The following is a 14578-nucleotide window of genomic DNA, read 5'->3' on the forward strand; positions in this document are numbered from 1 at the left end:
CAACCAAAAAACCACATGACACTCACATGTCTTGAAGTTCCGTTGTCGGGCAGGCAAACGACATACAAATGTAATGTACTTCATGTCACCCTTCAGAAATTTTCTCAACAACTATACTAGCGATACACATTTTTGACATTAAATAAAAATGGCTAAACAGGTGTCTTTTATTAAATTTGTTTTACAGCGACTTTGAATATGTTTTAAACTTGTCAAGTTGTAGTGTTGTTGTTGTTCCAAATATAGAAACCAAACAACACGCAACAATATGGTAACAACATACATCAATTACTATTAGATTACACAAATTTCAGAAGGTATTATAAAACACTGACTTTTTAATCAAATGCGGGACATCGAAAGAAATTAAGAGCACAGACACGAAACACGGAAAATAAATAAGGGGAAACACGGAGCACGCAAATCGTGCCAAACTGGAGAAAACAAGAAATAAAACGTCAAAACATGATAATACGGGAAATAAAAAGGCCGAAAATGTTGCACGAAAAAAAGCCTTTACCACCCTCTTGGAAACACCACAACACTATCTCACAGGGTTCTCCAACTACGAAAATCAAAGAGAAGTTCTGTACCACCAAGCAATGCAACAACTAGGGATACGCAACTTCAACCCAGACACCCTATTTGCAAGACTAGATACTGAAACTTTGAAAGTATAGAGGTTAAACAAAAATTAGAAATCGTGTCTGTCACCATTACACAAACAGGACATTTTGACACACCAGAACATTCTCAGCCTCAATCATAAACTGCAAAAACAAAATTAATGAATATAGAGATAATCATTAGGCTACTATTTAGATCGTCATAAAAAAGGAGGGTCCTCACTCTATAAATACAATTTTTAGCATTTTGTATCTTATGTTATATTTCTTATTATTCAACCCAATAAATATCATAGATCTAGTTGTAAATCATAGTAGCCTAAACCCTTACGTGCGTCACATCAGCCGACAACACTGTCACTAAAAAAATTTGTAAACAGGAATCTGAGCACTGCCCACTTCGGTCTGGGTTTAGGTAGGGCAAACGGGGTGATTGCAGTACACTATATCTTTAATAAAACGATGTTGTATGAATCTGTGATTGTTATTGTCTTACCACAACCTCCCACGAATGTAAAATCTGTAAGATGAGCTGAAAAATGAAGTTTTATGCGATTTTCGTCTGAATCAATATGTCAGGTGACGTCATGAATATTATAATTTGTTTAAGGTAGAGCAGGACATTACGTCACGTGATGTTTTGAATTGTCACGTGATTGTCATGGTAAATATAGAACCGGAACCGCGTCTGCAAACTCCGGCGGTAAACAACAAACATGGCAGACGACAAGTATTCTCAACGTGTTCGTGGAAAGATGGCTAGCACAGGAAGAAGTAAAAAGGCGGACCGTATGAGAAAAATGAATAGTAAGGAAACATTACGAGGTGAAGACCATGATTACGGCGCTGTTTTTGTAGAAGGACCTACAAGTGTAAATGCAACTGATTTGGAAGTTGGGGAAAATGTTGAACTGGGATCCTCCAAACCTTGGTTCCAAGGAAGACGGGTTGTTGAGCTAGATGTGCTGGCTAGGTCCATGAACTGTGAGAAATGCAGTTCATGGCTTAGATTATCTGATATAAAAGATGAGGTGATTTATGGGATGGCTAGTTTTTTATATATCTCGTGTCCGAGCAGTGCTTGTCAACACATCAGTCTGGTACCAACGGGGAAGAAGAGCAACGGCAAAGGCTTTGATATCAACTACAAAGTTTGTTTAGGTAATTATATAGAAAAGGAATGCAAATGGTGATTGTTTTCAAGAGATAACTACTTAACTATGATCATGGGGAAATATAAAAATAATCAATATAAACACTTTTCATACAAATTTTACAGGGGCCCAATTGCAAATATACCACAACTCATGAACTATCAACACCCTGTGTTGCTTTATTTGTACATGTTTCCAAGTTGAGCAATCAGTAACTGAAATATGGATACATGAATTTCTTAAGAACTGTTCATTTTCAATTTTTGGGGTCCCCTCTGACTAGATCTGTAGTTCACGTTTCAATTATCTTGATTTCTTTTAAACAATCAGAGGCAATCTGTTGGTATTAAACAACTAATGCTGAACTCAAATATGTATAACCAGTGTAAATTGCAAGATAAAAAATACATGTACATTGTCAGAAATATAAAATGTACTCACTGCAATTTATTATTTACTTTGTAAAAGGTTTTATCAGTTGAATGAAGTGAAGACATAAGTCTTAGGTCAGTGGATACACTGGACTGCACCGTATTTCTTATATTGTCCTTCAATTAAGGAAGGGTAAACATTTACAATTTCAATAGTGGACATAACAAAAGACCCACCATCTGTCACTATTTGCGGAGGATTTCCCCCATGGAGCCTCCCAAGTGGAAATTTTGTAAGAGCAATTTTGTCCACTATTTTAAAGAAAACAATGGGTATGAGCTTGTTAAAGCATGAAGAAGCCTAAAAAACACATTATAATATATTTGAAGGCCCCTTTGAAGGTTTTGTAGGACTATAAGAACCATCTTTCATGTAAAACCCCCATGGGCATTTGAAAAGTTGGCAGGTATGAGCCAAATATTGTAAATGTTTTTTTTTAGGAAACTAAATAATATTTAAATCTTTCATTTTCAGCCATGATTAATGCAGGTATGGGACCCAGCCATGTGAACAACTTCCTGACAGGATGCAACATTCCTCCAGTAGATGCCTCTACATTACGTAAAAAACAGAAGGAACTAGCCCCAGTTATCATTGAAGCAGCAGAAGCATCATGTAAAGAAGCACAGAGAGAGGAGCTGGAATGTTCAGAGTGCAGTGAGTTAGAGGGAAGCTTCGATGCTGGATGGCAGAAGAGAGGTTCTGGTTGGTCTTACAATAGTCACACAGGTAAATTATATTATCAGTTATTTTGATATGAAGTGTAGATGGGCTTCTATTTTATTGATCTCTTATACATTAGGGTTTTAGCCTTTTGGACCTGCTCAAAAAAACCTCTGTGTTCAGGATCCATGTGAACCTGGATATTACTTTAAGATTATAATGAATAGTTTTGGTTTTTTTATATGCCCGTTAATACAGTTGTCTGTCGGTCTGTCCCTCTGTCGATCATTGCCATGTCGGACAATAACTCAAAAACACTTGAACAAATTCGCATGAAAATTTTGTGAATTGTTTATATCCATTGACTTGAACTGCATTTCATTTTTAATTTTTTTTTATATTGCGGTTGTATATTGGTATCACCTTGACCCTGTCGTTGTACTCAGCTAGAGAAGTCCAAAGACATTTGGTTTCCAGACAATATCTTTACTTTAATTGAATAGAAATCTATGATTTAAGATTTTAAAAACTAAAAAGAAAATTTCTTCAAATTTTTTATTTTTTTTGCCAATAAAAAATGGAGGGAGTTCAATTTGCAACAGCATCATAGGAGGATCAAGGGAGGGGTGGTCCAGGAGTTGGACCTCCTTTTTTTTGGCCGATGACTGAATATGAATGGGAGCATATACATGTAGATGGAACCACCTCCCCTCCCCTACCCCCTGTTTACTCTGGGTTGGGACCCCCTTTTAAAAATGGCTGCATACGCCCCTGCACATGGTGTATTGCACCATAGCAAAAAAATTAATATAAATTCAAATCATTACCCAATTCTAAGTCTTTGATTACAGTTATTCTCTGTCAGAAACCTATTATATGTATGTGTCAAATATTTGATTACAATCCAAATTCAGACCTGTGTCACATGATCAAGTACAAATATCATGTTCCTTTTTGTCCTATTTTAAAACAGGGTTGAACCTTTATGGTGGTATCAAGCTGTGATTGGCGAAGCAGTTGATTTATTAATTTCATATTTTAAGTTTTAAAAAGGGGGATTTTTCAGTTTTGAGCATTTATTATAACACTTAAGCTTTGGTGGCTGGGATTTATCTATTAAGATAAACTCCTTTTTATGCCCCACCTACGATAGTAGTGGGGCATTATGTTTTCTGGTCTGTGGCTCTGTTTGTTCGTTCGTCTGTCTGTGCTTCCGTTCAGGTTAAAGTTTTTGGTCAAGGTAGTTTTTGATGAAGCTGAAGTCCAATCAACTTGAAACTTAGTACACTTGTTGCTTATGATATGATCTTTCTAATTTTAAAGCCAAATTAGACTTTTGAGTCCAATTTCATGGTCCACTGAACACAGAAAATGAAAATGGGAGTTTCAGGTTAAAGTTTTTGGTCAAGGAAGTTTTTGATGAAGCTGAAGTCCAATCAACTTGAAACTTAGTACATATATATGTTCCCTATAGTATGATCTTTCTAATTTTAATGCCAAATTAGATTATTACCCAATTTCATGGTCCATGGAACATGGAAAAGGATAGTGCAAGTGGGGCATCCGTGTACTTTGGACACATTCTTGTTTTTTATGGATTTATGAAATTACGTTGAGAAGTTATTGTCACAAAATTGAACTTTAATTTATTCTTTTAAAAAAACAGGGTATCATGCTCTATTAAACCACCAAAGATTTTCAATTTGAAATCTTCTTTTTCGTTAATATGTTAGCTAAAAATGAAATGAAATAATATTGAGTCTCCCTTTTCTACATACTATTTCAGGTCATGCAAATCTAATTGGAATTAATACTGGGAAAGTTGTAGAATTTGACGTCAGAACCAGAAATTGTAGTATTTGCCAATATTACATAGGAAAAAATGAACCAAAGCCACCACATGAGTGTAATGTTAACTGGACAGGTATAGAATAATGATTAACTCATTGAAAATAAGGGGTGGACTGTTCAACTTCAATATATGTATAGGGCCTTTGCTATTTTTCATTATACTCCACCCGAATTTCATGATCCACTGAAAATACATAAGCTTATAGTGCATGTAGGGCATCCGTAAAATATGGACACAATTTAATTTTTTTTAAGGAGTTTTGCTCACATTTTAATAACAGTATATGGGAATGTTACACTGTTCTTATCAAATATAAAAAAAAAGATGTGGTATGATTGCCAATGAGACAACTATCCACAAAAGACAAAAATGACACAAACATTAAGAACTACATGTATAGGTCACCGTACGGCCTTCAACAATGAGCAAAGCAAAAGACAAGATTTTAAATAGTTTGGTATTTCTGAAATGTAAACAAACATGGTTAAACACACTGAGAAAGTCATCTGTCATTTTTTTTAAGAGAAATGTAACAAGATTATGGGATGAAGTATGTAAAGGGACGAATTGACACCTTTAAAAAGAACAAGTAGTCATATAGTTTCCCTCCCCGTTCTGAATTTTTCCTTGTAGTGGGAAGAGTTGACAACTTTGAAAAATGTCTTTGTAACCCTTGTAAGACGAATTGATAGTGTTATTTGATTTAATAGATGTATAATCGTGAATTTAGATAGTTATTTGTATAAAAATTCAACACCTTTCACCTGTTGTAAGTGTTGACTAAAAGGTCATGTACATGTAATTAAAGGTGTACATATGGTATAGGGATGTTAACAGTTACATATTAATTACTTTCCTGTTCCCCATGTTAATGTTTACTGTAATAAAGGCCACTCATGGGGGTGTCCAAGTAATCATAAATTCACAGAAAGTTTGCCAATATAATCACATGAACGCTCATTAATTTTTTTGCTTGACCTTGGAAAAAGTAGGGAGCATTTTCGAAAAACAGAAAATATAATATAAGTAAACAAATCCTTATCATTTAATATATCTGTAAATGACTCATTCTGAGGTATGCTAACATGGCTAAGGACTATATTTTCCTGACAAGACATTGGCTCATTTTAGACTTTGGCCACAGAAGAAACCAGTGACCATGTCTGTGTATAGCCCTTGAGTACACCTCAAGAAAAGTCAATAATGATAATGTATATCATGTGTATAATGTACCTCTAATTTGTCAACAGTTTTTCACAGTATTACAAATTATTGGACACACTGACTTTATTTTTATTTTGTATTGCAGGATCAAGCAAAGGTATGGAGCCAGACATGGCATGTTCAATGATCCAAAGGCTTGCTGAGGATGGATATACGGTTGGGACTTTACATGCGGATAATGATGCTACAACCCAATCAAGACTGCCTCGTTCAATTATTAAAAAAGATGACAAAACACATGTAAAGAAAAATCTGTCCAAACGTCTATATGGTCTGTCAAAAAACTACAAACAGTTAAAATCAGCAAAAGTCATTCCCTACATAGTGCGGTGTTTTATGTATACTATTTCTAAACACCAAAATAGTAAACAATCAATGAAGACAGAACTGGCCACTATAGTGCCACATATTTTTGGACACCATGAACAGTGCAGTCCAACTTGGTGTACATATGTTAAAGATCCAACTAAATTTAGGTAATTTATACCATAACATTGATCCCTGGCCTGATGAAGTGATCATTTAATGTTTCAATGCTGCAATAATTTTTTACAAGTTCTTACTTCCTAGAGTTCAGTAAAGTATATGTATAATTAAAACAATTGTAGGGCTGTGTGAACTATTGTCATCATTATGTATTAATCATGTATCCATCTTTGTCTTGGCCCACCTGATAACTTTCAAAACTTCTTTCTTCTAAAAGTACAGTGTGGATTGAAAATAAACTTTAATGATAAGGATTTAATTTTTCACATTTGATCACATGTCATATTAATATTTACTACAGTTACATTTAGATGTGTTCAGAACAAAAAAGATCATTAGACTGAATAACATTTTTAGAATTCTGCTATTAGTGTAGAAAAAAACCCAGTGGCAGTGCAATCTCATTTTCTGTTTGTTTATAAATATTACAGATTCAAACATTTACCCAATGGGAAAGCCCTTTCTGGAGACAAGCTGAGGGAAGAGCTGGACAAGTTGGCACAAAATTATATTGAAAGAGCAGATAGGCTGTTAAATCTAGGGTCAACACAGTCAAACGAAAGTTTCAACAACAGTGTTGCTAGTTTTGCCCCAAAAAACAGGTATGCCTAACATTACTTTAGGATTTCTTTTGATTATGGTCAAAATCTCTGCAACTGTTTAAAAAATGAAATAGAAGTCTTTGTTTGCACAAATTTTCCTTATCTTCAATGTTGTAATTTAAAATTTCAAAGTAAAACAATTCCAGTTTTAAACAGAACTTTTTGTAAGACACATGAAAATTGTAAGTGACACACTCTCTGGTATTCCAATAATGTGTGGTAACTGTGATTTCAATGCAATCTGGGGTGTTTAATGTCTAACTTTGTCATTAAAAATGGAAAACATGAATATTTTTTTTGTAAAATCATGTCAATGTCATTAATGTTGAAGACTGTGATAGCTATGAATTCAAGCTCATCTTAGTTCCTTTACCATTATATGCATATGCCCCACAGTTACGATCCACTAACTGTCATTTTCCAGGACTAGCTGCAACAGAGAGACATATTTATGTGTTTTATTTTTGTGGAGCATAAACTATTTTGTTTGTATGTTGAACATTTATTTATGGGATTTTTTCAGGTTTTATGGAGGGACTAAATCATTAAAAGCTAGGGTGTCTTCAGCTGTGATGCAAAAGAATGAAGGCTATGGTTGGTTAAGCAAGGTAAATGTATTTAGGGGCTTTATTATGTATGCTTAGTTTAAACTTATTTTATTTGCTTAATTAAAGCAAAATGGATTAGACACAAGTAAATCATACTTATGAAGTCATCTCCATAATACAATATAAAATTACAATAATAGTATAATATAATGGACATGCATATAAAGCAAACAGTTTATAGAATATAATACTAGCTTTCATAATGGTAAAAAGAGGAGAGAAAGTAAAAAGAGAAAAAGAAAGTTTTAAAAGTCGTATAATTCTGTGTATAAATGTTGTTATTTCAATCCCCTGACACCATACAACTGTAGGTTTTGTCATGATGTTGGATCAAAACAAATTGTGAAAGATATAGTTCCTTACATTTTCTACCTTATATTCAGAAGAAAAAATGCCATTTGCCAGTGTAATAAAAAGAGAACTAATACAAAAATTCAAATAGAGAAAAATATTTAACTCATGACCAAACAACACTATAAAATTTAGAATGTTGAGAAAAAAGTACAGATCTGAAGAAAAAAAAATATCTAAAAAAAAACATAATTATAGAATAACTACACATCAAATTGGTGAATTGATGTGTAGTTATTCTATAATTATGTTTTTTTTTAGATATTTTTTTTTTCTTCAGATCTGTACTTTTTTCTCTACATTCTAAATTTTATATATCTTTAAAGTAAATGAATCATTCAAAATAGATCAATTTAATACATTACATGCAAATGTCTTCACTCTTTTCAGGTGAATAAGAATTCTCTACTCTCTCCTGGACATTTGACCATACTTCATGGAATTCGAAAGGATCGAAGGCGTAAACAGATTAGGAAAACACAGTCAACTACTAATTTCAAAAGAAAAAGACTCACAATAAAGGTAGGCCTTTTTTAGCTCGACTGGTCTGAAGGGCCTAGTGAGCCTTTCTTTTCACTTTGCGTCATTCGTCTGTTGTTGTCGTCTGTTAACTTTTACAAAAATCTTCTCCTCTGAAACTACTGGGTCAAATTTAACCAAACTTTGCCACAATCATCATTGGGGTATCTTGTTAAAAAAAATATGTCTGGTGACCCTGCCAACCAACCAAGATGGCCACCATTACTAATAATAGAACATAGGGGTAAAATGTAGATTTTGGCTTATATCTCTGAAACCGAAGCATCTAGAGCAAATCCGCTGGGGCACAATTGTTTATCAGGTCAACATCTATCTGCCCTGAAATTTTCAGATGAATTGGAGAACCTGTTGTTGAGTTGCTGGCACTAAATTGGTAATTTTAAGAAATTTTGCAGTTTTTATAAGACCGCAAAAATTTTAATTTTTCGTCGTATATTGCTATCACGTTGGTGTCGTCTGCGTCGTCGTCCGAATACTTTTAGTTTTTGCACTCTAACTTTAGTAAAAGTGAATAGAAATCTATGAAATTTTAACACAAGGTTTATGACCACAAAAGGAAGGTTGGGATTGATTTTGGGAGTTTTTATCCCAACATTTTTGGAATTAGGGGCCAAAAAGGGCCCAAATAAGCATTTTCTTGGTTTTCGCACAATAACTTAAGTTTAAGTAAATAGAAATCTATGAAATTTTGACACAAGGTTTATGACCACAAAAGGAAGGTTGGTATTAATTTGGGGAGTTGAGATCCCAACAGTTTCGGAATTTGGGGCCAAAAAGGGGCCCAAATAAGCATTTTTCTCGGTTTTCACATTATAACTTTAGTATAAGTAAATAGAAATCTATGAAATTTAAACACAAGGTTTATGACCATAAAAGGAAGGTTGGTATTGATTTTGGGAGTTTTGGTCCCAACAGTTTAGGAATTTGGGGCCCAAAGGGTCCAAAATTAAACTTTGTTTGATTTCATCAAAAATTGAAGAATTGGGGTTCTTTGATATGCTGAATCTAACTGTGTATGTAGATTCTTAATTTTTGGTCCCGTTTTCAAATTGGTTTACATTAAGGTCCAAAGGGTCCAAACTTAAACTTTGTTTGATTTTGACAAAAATTGAATCCTTGGGGTTCTTTGATATGCTGAATCTAAAAATGTACTTAGATTTTTAATTATTGGCCCAGTTTTCAAGTAGGTCCAAAATTAAACTTTGTTTGATTTCATCAAAAATTGAATAAATGGGGTTCTTTGATATGCCAAATCTAACTGTGTATGTAGATTCTTAATTTTTGGTCCAGTTTTCAAATTGGTCTACATTAAGGTCCAAAGGGTCCAAAATCATAATTTGACATAAACCTATGTTGTGTCAACTATTTAATCACAATCCACATTTATAGCTGTATCAAACTTAAAAGTTGTGTCCATACTTGTCCCATCTGTTCAGGGTTCTACATCTGCGGTCGTATAATGCTGCGCCCTGCGAAGCAACTGGTTGGTTATTATTTTGAATATTATTATAGATAGAGATAAACTGTAAACATCATAATATTCAGCAAAGTATGATCTACAAAAAAGTTAGCATGACCAAAATGGTCAGTTGGAGTTATTGACCTTTATAGTTGTTTTTACCAATTTTTCGTAAATTTTTGTAATCTTCTACAAAAATCTTCTCCTCTGAAACTACTGGGCCAAATTTGATCAAAGTTAGCCACAAGTCTTAAAGTTTATTAACATTTTGGTTGAAACCCCACAGATGGAGAATTCTCTGGCTCTCAATTTTGATTGAAAGGAGACATTAAATGTTTCAACTTAAAATAGCAATTGTTCTAAACATCCCACTGTGCATTTGCATAGATCTAAATCACTTTTTTCCATAATTGTTCTTAAATGTTTTTTTTATTGTTTCTAGTCCAAGAAATTGAAAGATAATCAGCGAGAATCAGTAAAAGAGGGAGACACCTATGGAGGAGAAATAGAAGTGCAAGAACATATTGACACAGAAACTATTCCATCGAAGATGAAGTTTGGAGGAGAAGAATCAGTAGTAGTTTTTGATTTAGAAACAACAGGTAAGTGTAAACAAACAAATTGAATCACAAATATCAGGCTAAAATAATGGCACACAAGATACATGATTTGCCTACTTTCATGACTTTATTAGTGATTCTTTAATCAAATATTGATGCTTGGAATAAAGTTACCATGACCTTAAAACTTACATTGCTATTGTTAGTAAGTGAAATAAGCTTACAATGTAATTGTAATTCAGTGAAATAGATGAAAGTGACATAACATAAAGCGTAGTAAACGTCCATTGTATTGGGAATACTTCAATGATAATCTTGGAATAAAGTGATATATTACTGATGTTTGTTGGGAGTTAAGTCCCTTACATCATGAAAAATAAAATTGACATGGATTACAGTTTAACAGCATACACTATAGGCTTTGATTTAAATTTTCCTTTATTCATGAGGAACTTGACAGATATAATAAGCAATAAGTTAGATGAAAATGAAATTGCAATATAATGTTCATGTGAAAATAGGGTGGACTGCTAAAATTAGAACCTGCTGAAATTGAAACATTTTTTCTTGCAATCAAGAAATTTGACTCCCATAAATTTGGATGCACTTTTCAAGAAGCCATAAGTTATTAAAGAGTCAACCATTTAAAACTTGCTGCCGCTTAAATCATTTTTTAAATTAGAAAAATTAATATGACAAAAACAGTATTTAAAGCAAAATTTAACCAAACTTGATATATGGAACAAGTCATCTCACATTTCGGGATAGATACACTTTTAATTATTAATGCAATATTTGTTTATTTTTGTTCCAGGATTATCAAGGAAGTCTGATATAACTCAGCTGGCTGCATTTGATGGAACCACTGTTTTTAATGAGTATGTATCACCTAGGGAGGTTATTTCACCCAAATCATCAGAAGTAACAGGATTGACTTTTGATTTTTCTTGTGATCAGATGTACCATCATGGTAAACCAGTTAAAAGCAGAGATATTCAGATTGTACTCCTAGAATTTATTGAGTTTATCAGCAAAAAGAAGAAACCAATTCTTTTCGGTCACAACATTGCTTCGTTTGACATTCCCATATTGATGAACAAACTACGTCAGCACAGTCTTCTTTCAGAATTCATGTTACATATTTATGGGTGCATTGATACAATAAAATTGGCAAGAAGGAAATTCAAACTAAAGACATAGGAAATCATAAACAACAAACATTGGTCACAAAATTACTTGGCGTAGAATATGATGCTCACAATGCATGTGCTGATGTCACAAGTCTATTTCAACTTCTTGCGCACTTTGAATATTCAGAAAAGGATGTTTTTCCATTCAATTCAGCTTTGCTAACAGATTCTTACATTCCATTGATAAGGGCCTCACGCATCACCAAGCTAACAGCTAGAAAATTAGCACACAGTGGACTTTGTCTGAAACATCTACAGTTAGCATTTAACAGAGACAGTGAAAATGGCCTCAAATCTATTTTGTTAGAGCATGGCTTTAATGCCAAAACAGTCACATGTTTTACTAAACATTTTACATGTACTGAGGAATAACTTGTTATTGATGTAATACACATGTACCACCAAATCATAGAAAGTAACATCCAGTTGCGTAGGAAAATTTTATTGGTTAATATCCAGTGATGGTTAGTTTCTTACATGCAATGTATAATGTACAGTGTCATCTTTTTCTATAGTACTAGTGCTGGACAGGATACAACCTTACTCATGCTAAATATGGAAAAAAAGATGTGGTATTATTGCCAATGACAAAACTTTCCACAAGAGAACAAAATGACACACAAAATTAACAACTATATGTCACTGTACTGCTTTCAACAATGAGCAAATCTCATACCACAAAGTCAGTTATAAAAAGGTCCCGAAATGTCAATGTAAAACAATTCAATGGGGAAAACTAACAGTCTAGTTTATGTACAAAAAATAATTAAGAAACCAATATGTACATGTAACACATAAACAAACATCAACCACTGAATTACAGACTCCTGAGTTAGAACAGGCACATTAACACACAAAATGTGTCAAAGAAAGTATATTTTATTTAAAAAAAAAAATTCTGTACAATTCTTTGAAAAGTGCAAATTTAACAAGGACTGTTTAGGAAAATCAATGGTCATGATGGTGGTATTACATCAGGCCTCGACAATAACGCTTGTCCGATTGTCCGGTACAAGATGGAAAAAAGGTCGGACAGGTAAAATCTGTATCAAGCTTGTCCGTCGGGACAAGTACAATTATTCTGCAGAAAATAAATGTAATCCGACTTTGATGAACAAAGTAATTTATTATAAACAAAAAACAAGAAAACAAATATTAATTTGACATGTTTCTGTATTCTGTTTATTCAAATGCAAAACCTTTTTTTTCAACATGTTTACTTGCAATCGAGGTAAAAGGTATACTATTCTCGGAAACCAGTCTTACTGATCCGAATCAATGATGCGCTTTGTAGATAAGGTAACTTTACAGGACAGGCACCTCGAAAGATTCAGCTCCAATTGTTTAAGAGACAGTTTGGCACCGTAGGAGACATATTTAGTAGACATGATTGATAGACAGTTTGACAAGGCAGGAATATTTCGGGACCAAGACAAATCAGTAACTCATTTTGCTACCTTATTCTGTTCCTTATAATAAATACCATACCGCTAATTTTTTCACAAAAATATTTTTTTTGTTTACCATAAAATTAACAAAATCATATTTGATCATAAGTAGAAAAAACAATACTTGCAATATGGTGACCTATAGTTGTTAATTTCTGTGTCGTTTGGTCTTTAGCAAAGAGTTGTCTCATTGGCAATCAGACCTTATGATGGCTTATCTTCTTCTTTTTATTGATTGCATTTGAATAAACTTTTTTTTAACTTAAAAAAAAACAAACAGAATACAAATCCAATGAGTGTACAGGCCTATCAGATGGTGCCTCATGATTAGAGTCTGATGAGACTAGCATTGATGGAAACTAGAACCTAATTCCTGTGATATGACTAGTTTCGCAGTTGTACTTGACTCATATTTTTGAAAAGTATTTTAAAAAATGCATCAAATTCTGTTATATTGTTTAAATTGGTTTTGCTCCTTTAATCAACTAAAAATGTAAAAAGGTTATTTAAAATAGAAATTTTTTGGACAAGTAACAATTTCATTCGGACAAGTAAATTTTGGTATGTACTTGTCCTACAAGACAAGTTGGAAAAAAAGTTATTGTAGAGGCCTGTACATCTATTTGTTACCAGATTGTATTGGCACAACCATTTTATGAACATAACATGGTATTCAGAATTGAGATTATGGCTAATCAGGTCCATATGAGTGCATGTTATTTTTGTATTATTAGAACTCACAGTTATTATGTACTTTGTGTTAGGAGTACCACAGATTTTCAACTGGAATTTGCTTTGTTTGTAATTATGTTTACATGTATTGCTTTATTGATATGCAAAGAAAATATTAAACTGTGGTTCTTTGTCCCAAACCTGTGTTTGTTCAGTTTATTATACTTCTAACTAAGAACCAGTTAACATATCTTGGGCCCTTTACTGATCTCTGATTAGTGTAAAACAGATGCTTCATTTGCACTGTATCTTTTCAGCGTTTGGTTAGGGCCCCAAAAGGGAAAGCATCTAAGTATTCGCAACATAGTCCCTATTTAGAATAAGGAGCAATATATAGGGAGGATTGATTCTGTATCTTGAAAAAAGGCAACCATTGTTGCCTTTGGAGAAATTAATTGTTTATTACATTCAATCTATAGAAGTGAGAACCAATAATCATGAGTTGTCTGATGTAATGTTAGCACTTTTTGGTCTGTCTGAAAACTACTTCCTAATTGCTGGTACTTGTAACATTTAAGGTCGAATATTTTTTCTTACAGAAAATACTTGGCAGAATTAATGACTTCATTATTCGTAATTGGCCAATACAACACCCTGACAGTGATAAGTTGAAACGTGTAGTTACTTTTTAGGTCTGTCCAATACCTTCAT

General features: G+C 33.3%; 2 protein-coding genes across 7 annotated transcripts in view; one reads left to right on the forward strand and one right to left on the reverse strand.

The window, feature by feature from the left end:
• Nucleotides 1-1235, reverse strand: part of LOC139516450 (synaptosomal-associated protein 25-like) — a 39817-nt gene extending 38582 nt beyond the window's left edge. For 4 of the 5 annotated variants that reach the window (XM_071306580.1, XM_071306585.1, XM_071306584.1 and 1 more), the window contains exon 1: nucleotides 1123-1233. The gene's annotated coding sequence lies outside the window, so the exon portion shown is untranslated. Of the gene's footprint in view, nucleotides 1-1122 lie in introns of all 5 variants that reach the window. The other variant, XM_071306581.1, reaches the window with a different exon arrangement.
• On the forward strand, nucleotides 1236-14067 carry LOC139516443 (uncharacterized). 2 transcript variants are annotated; one of them, XM_071306560.1, is made up of 9 exons: nucleotides 1236-1787; nucleotides 2687-2941; nucleotides 4662-4799; nucleotides 6037-6427; nucleotides 6869-7039; nucleotides 7563-7647; nucleotides 8389-8520; nucleotides 10440-10599; nucleotides 11372-14067. In XM_071306560.1, the coding sequence occupies exons 1-9, from the start codon at nucleotides 1343-1345 to the stop codon at nucleotides 11755-11757; spliced, it is 2163 nt and encodes a 720-aa protein (XP_071162661.1). In that variant the 5' UTR covers nucleotides 1236-1342; the 3' UTR covers nucleotides 11758-14067. The 2 variants fall into 2 exon arrangements, with proteins under 2 accessions (XP_071162661.1, XP_071162662.1); XM_071306561.1 differs by lacking the exon at nucleotides 4662-4799.
• The last annotated feature ends 511 nt before the right edge of the window (nucleotides 14068-14578 follow it).

This window comes from Mytilus edulis, chromosome 3 (genome assembly GCF_963676685.1).
Source record: "Mytilus edulis chromosome 3, xbMytEdul2.2, whole genome shotgun sequence".
Classification (NCBI taxonomy): domain Eukaryota; kingdom Metazoa; phylum Mollusca; class Bivalvia; order Mytilida; family Mytilidae; genus Mytilus; species Mytilus edulis.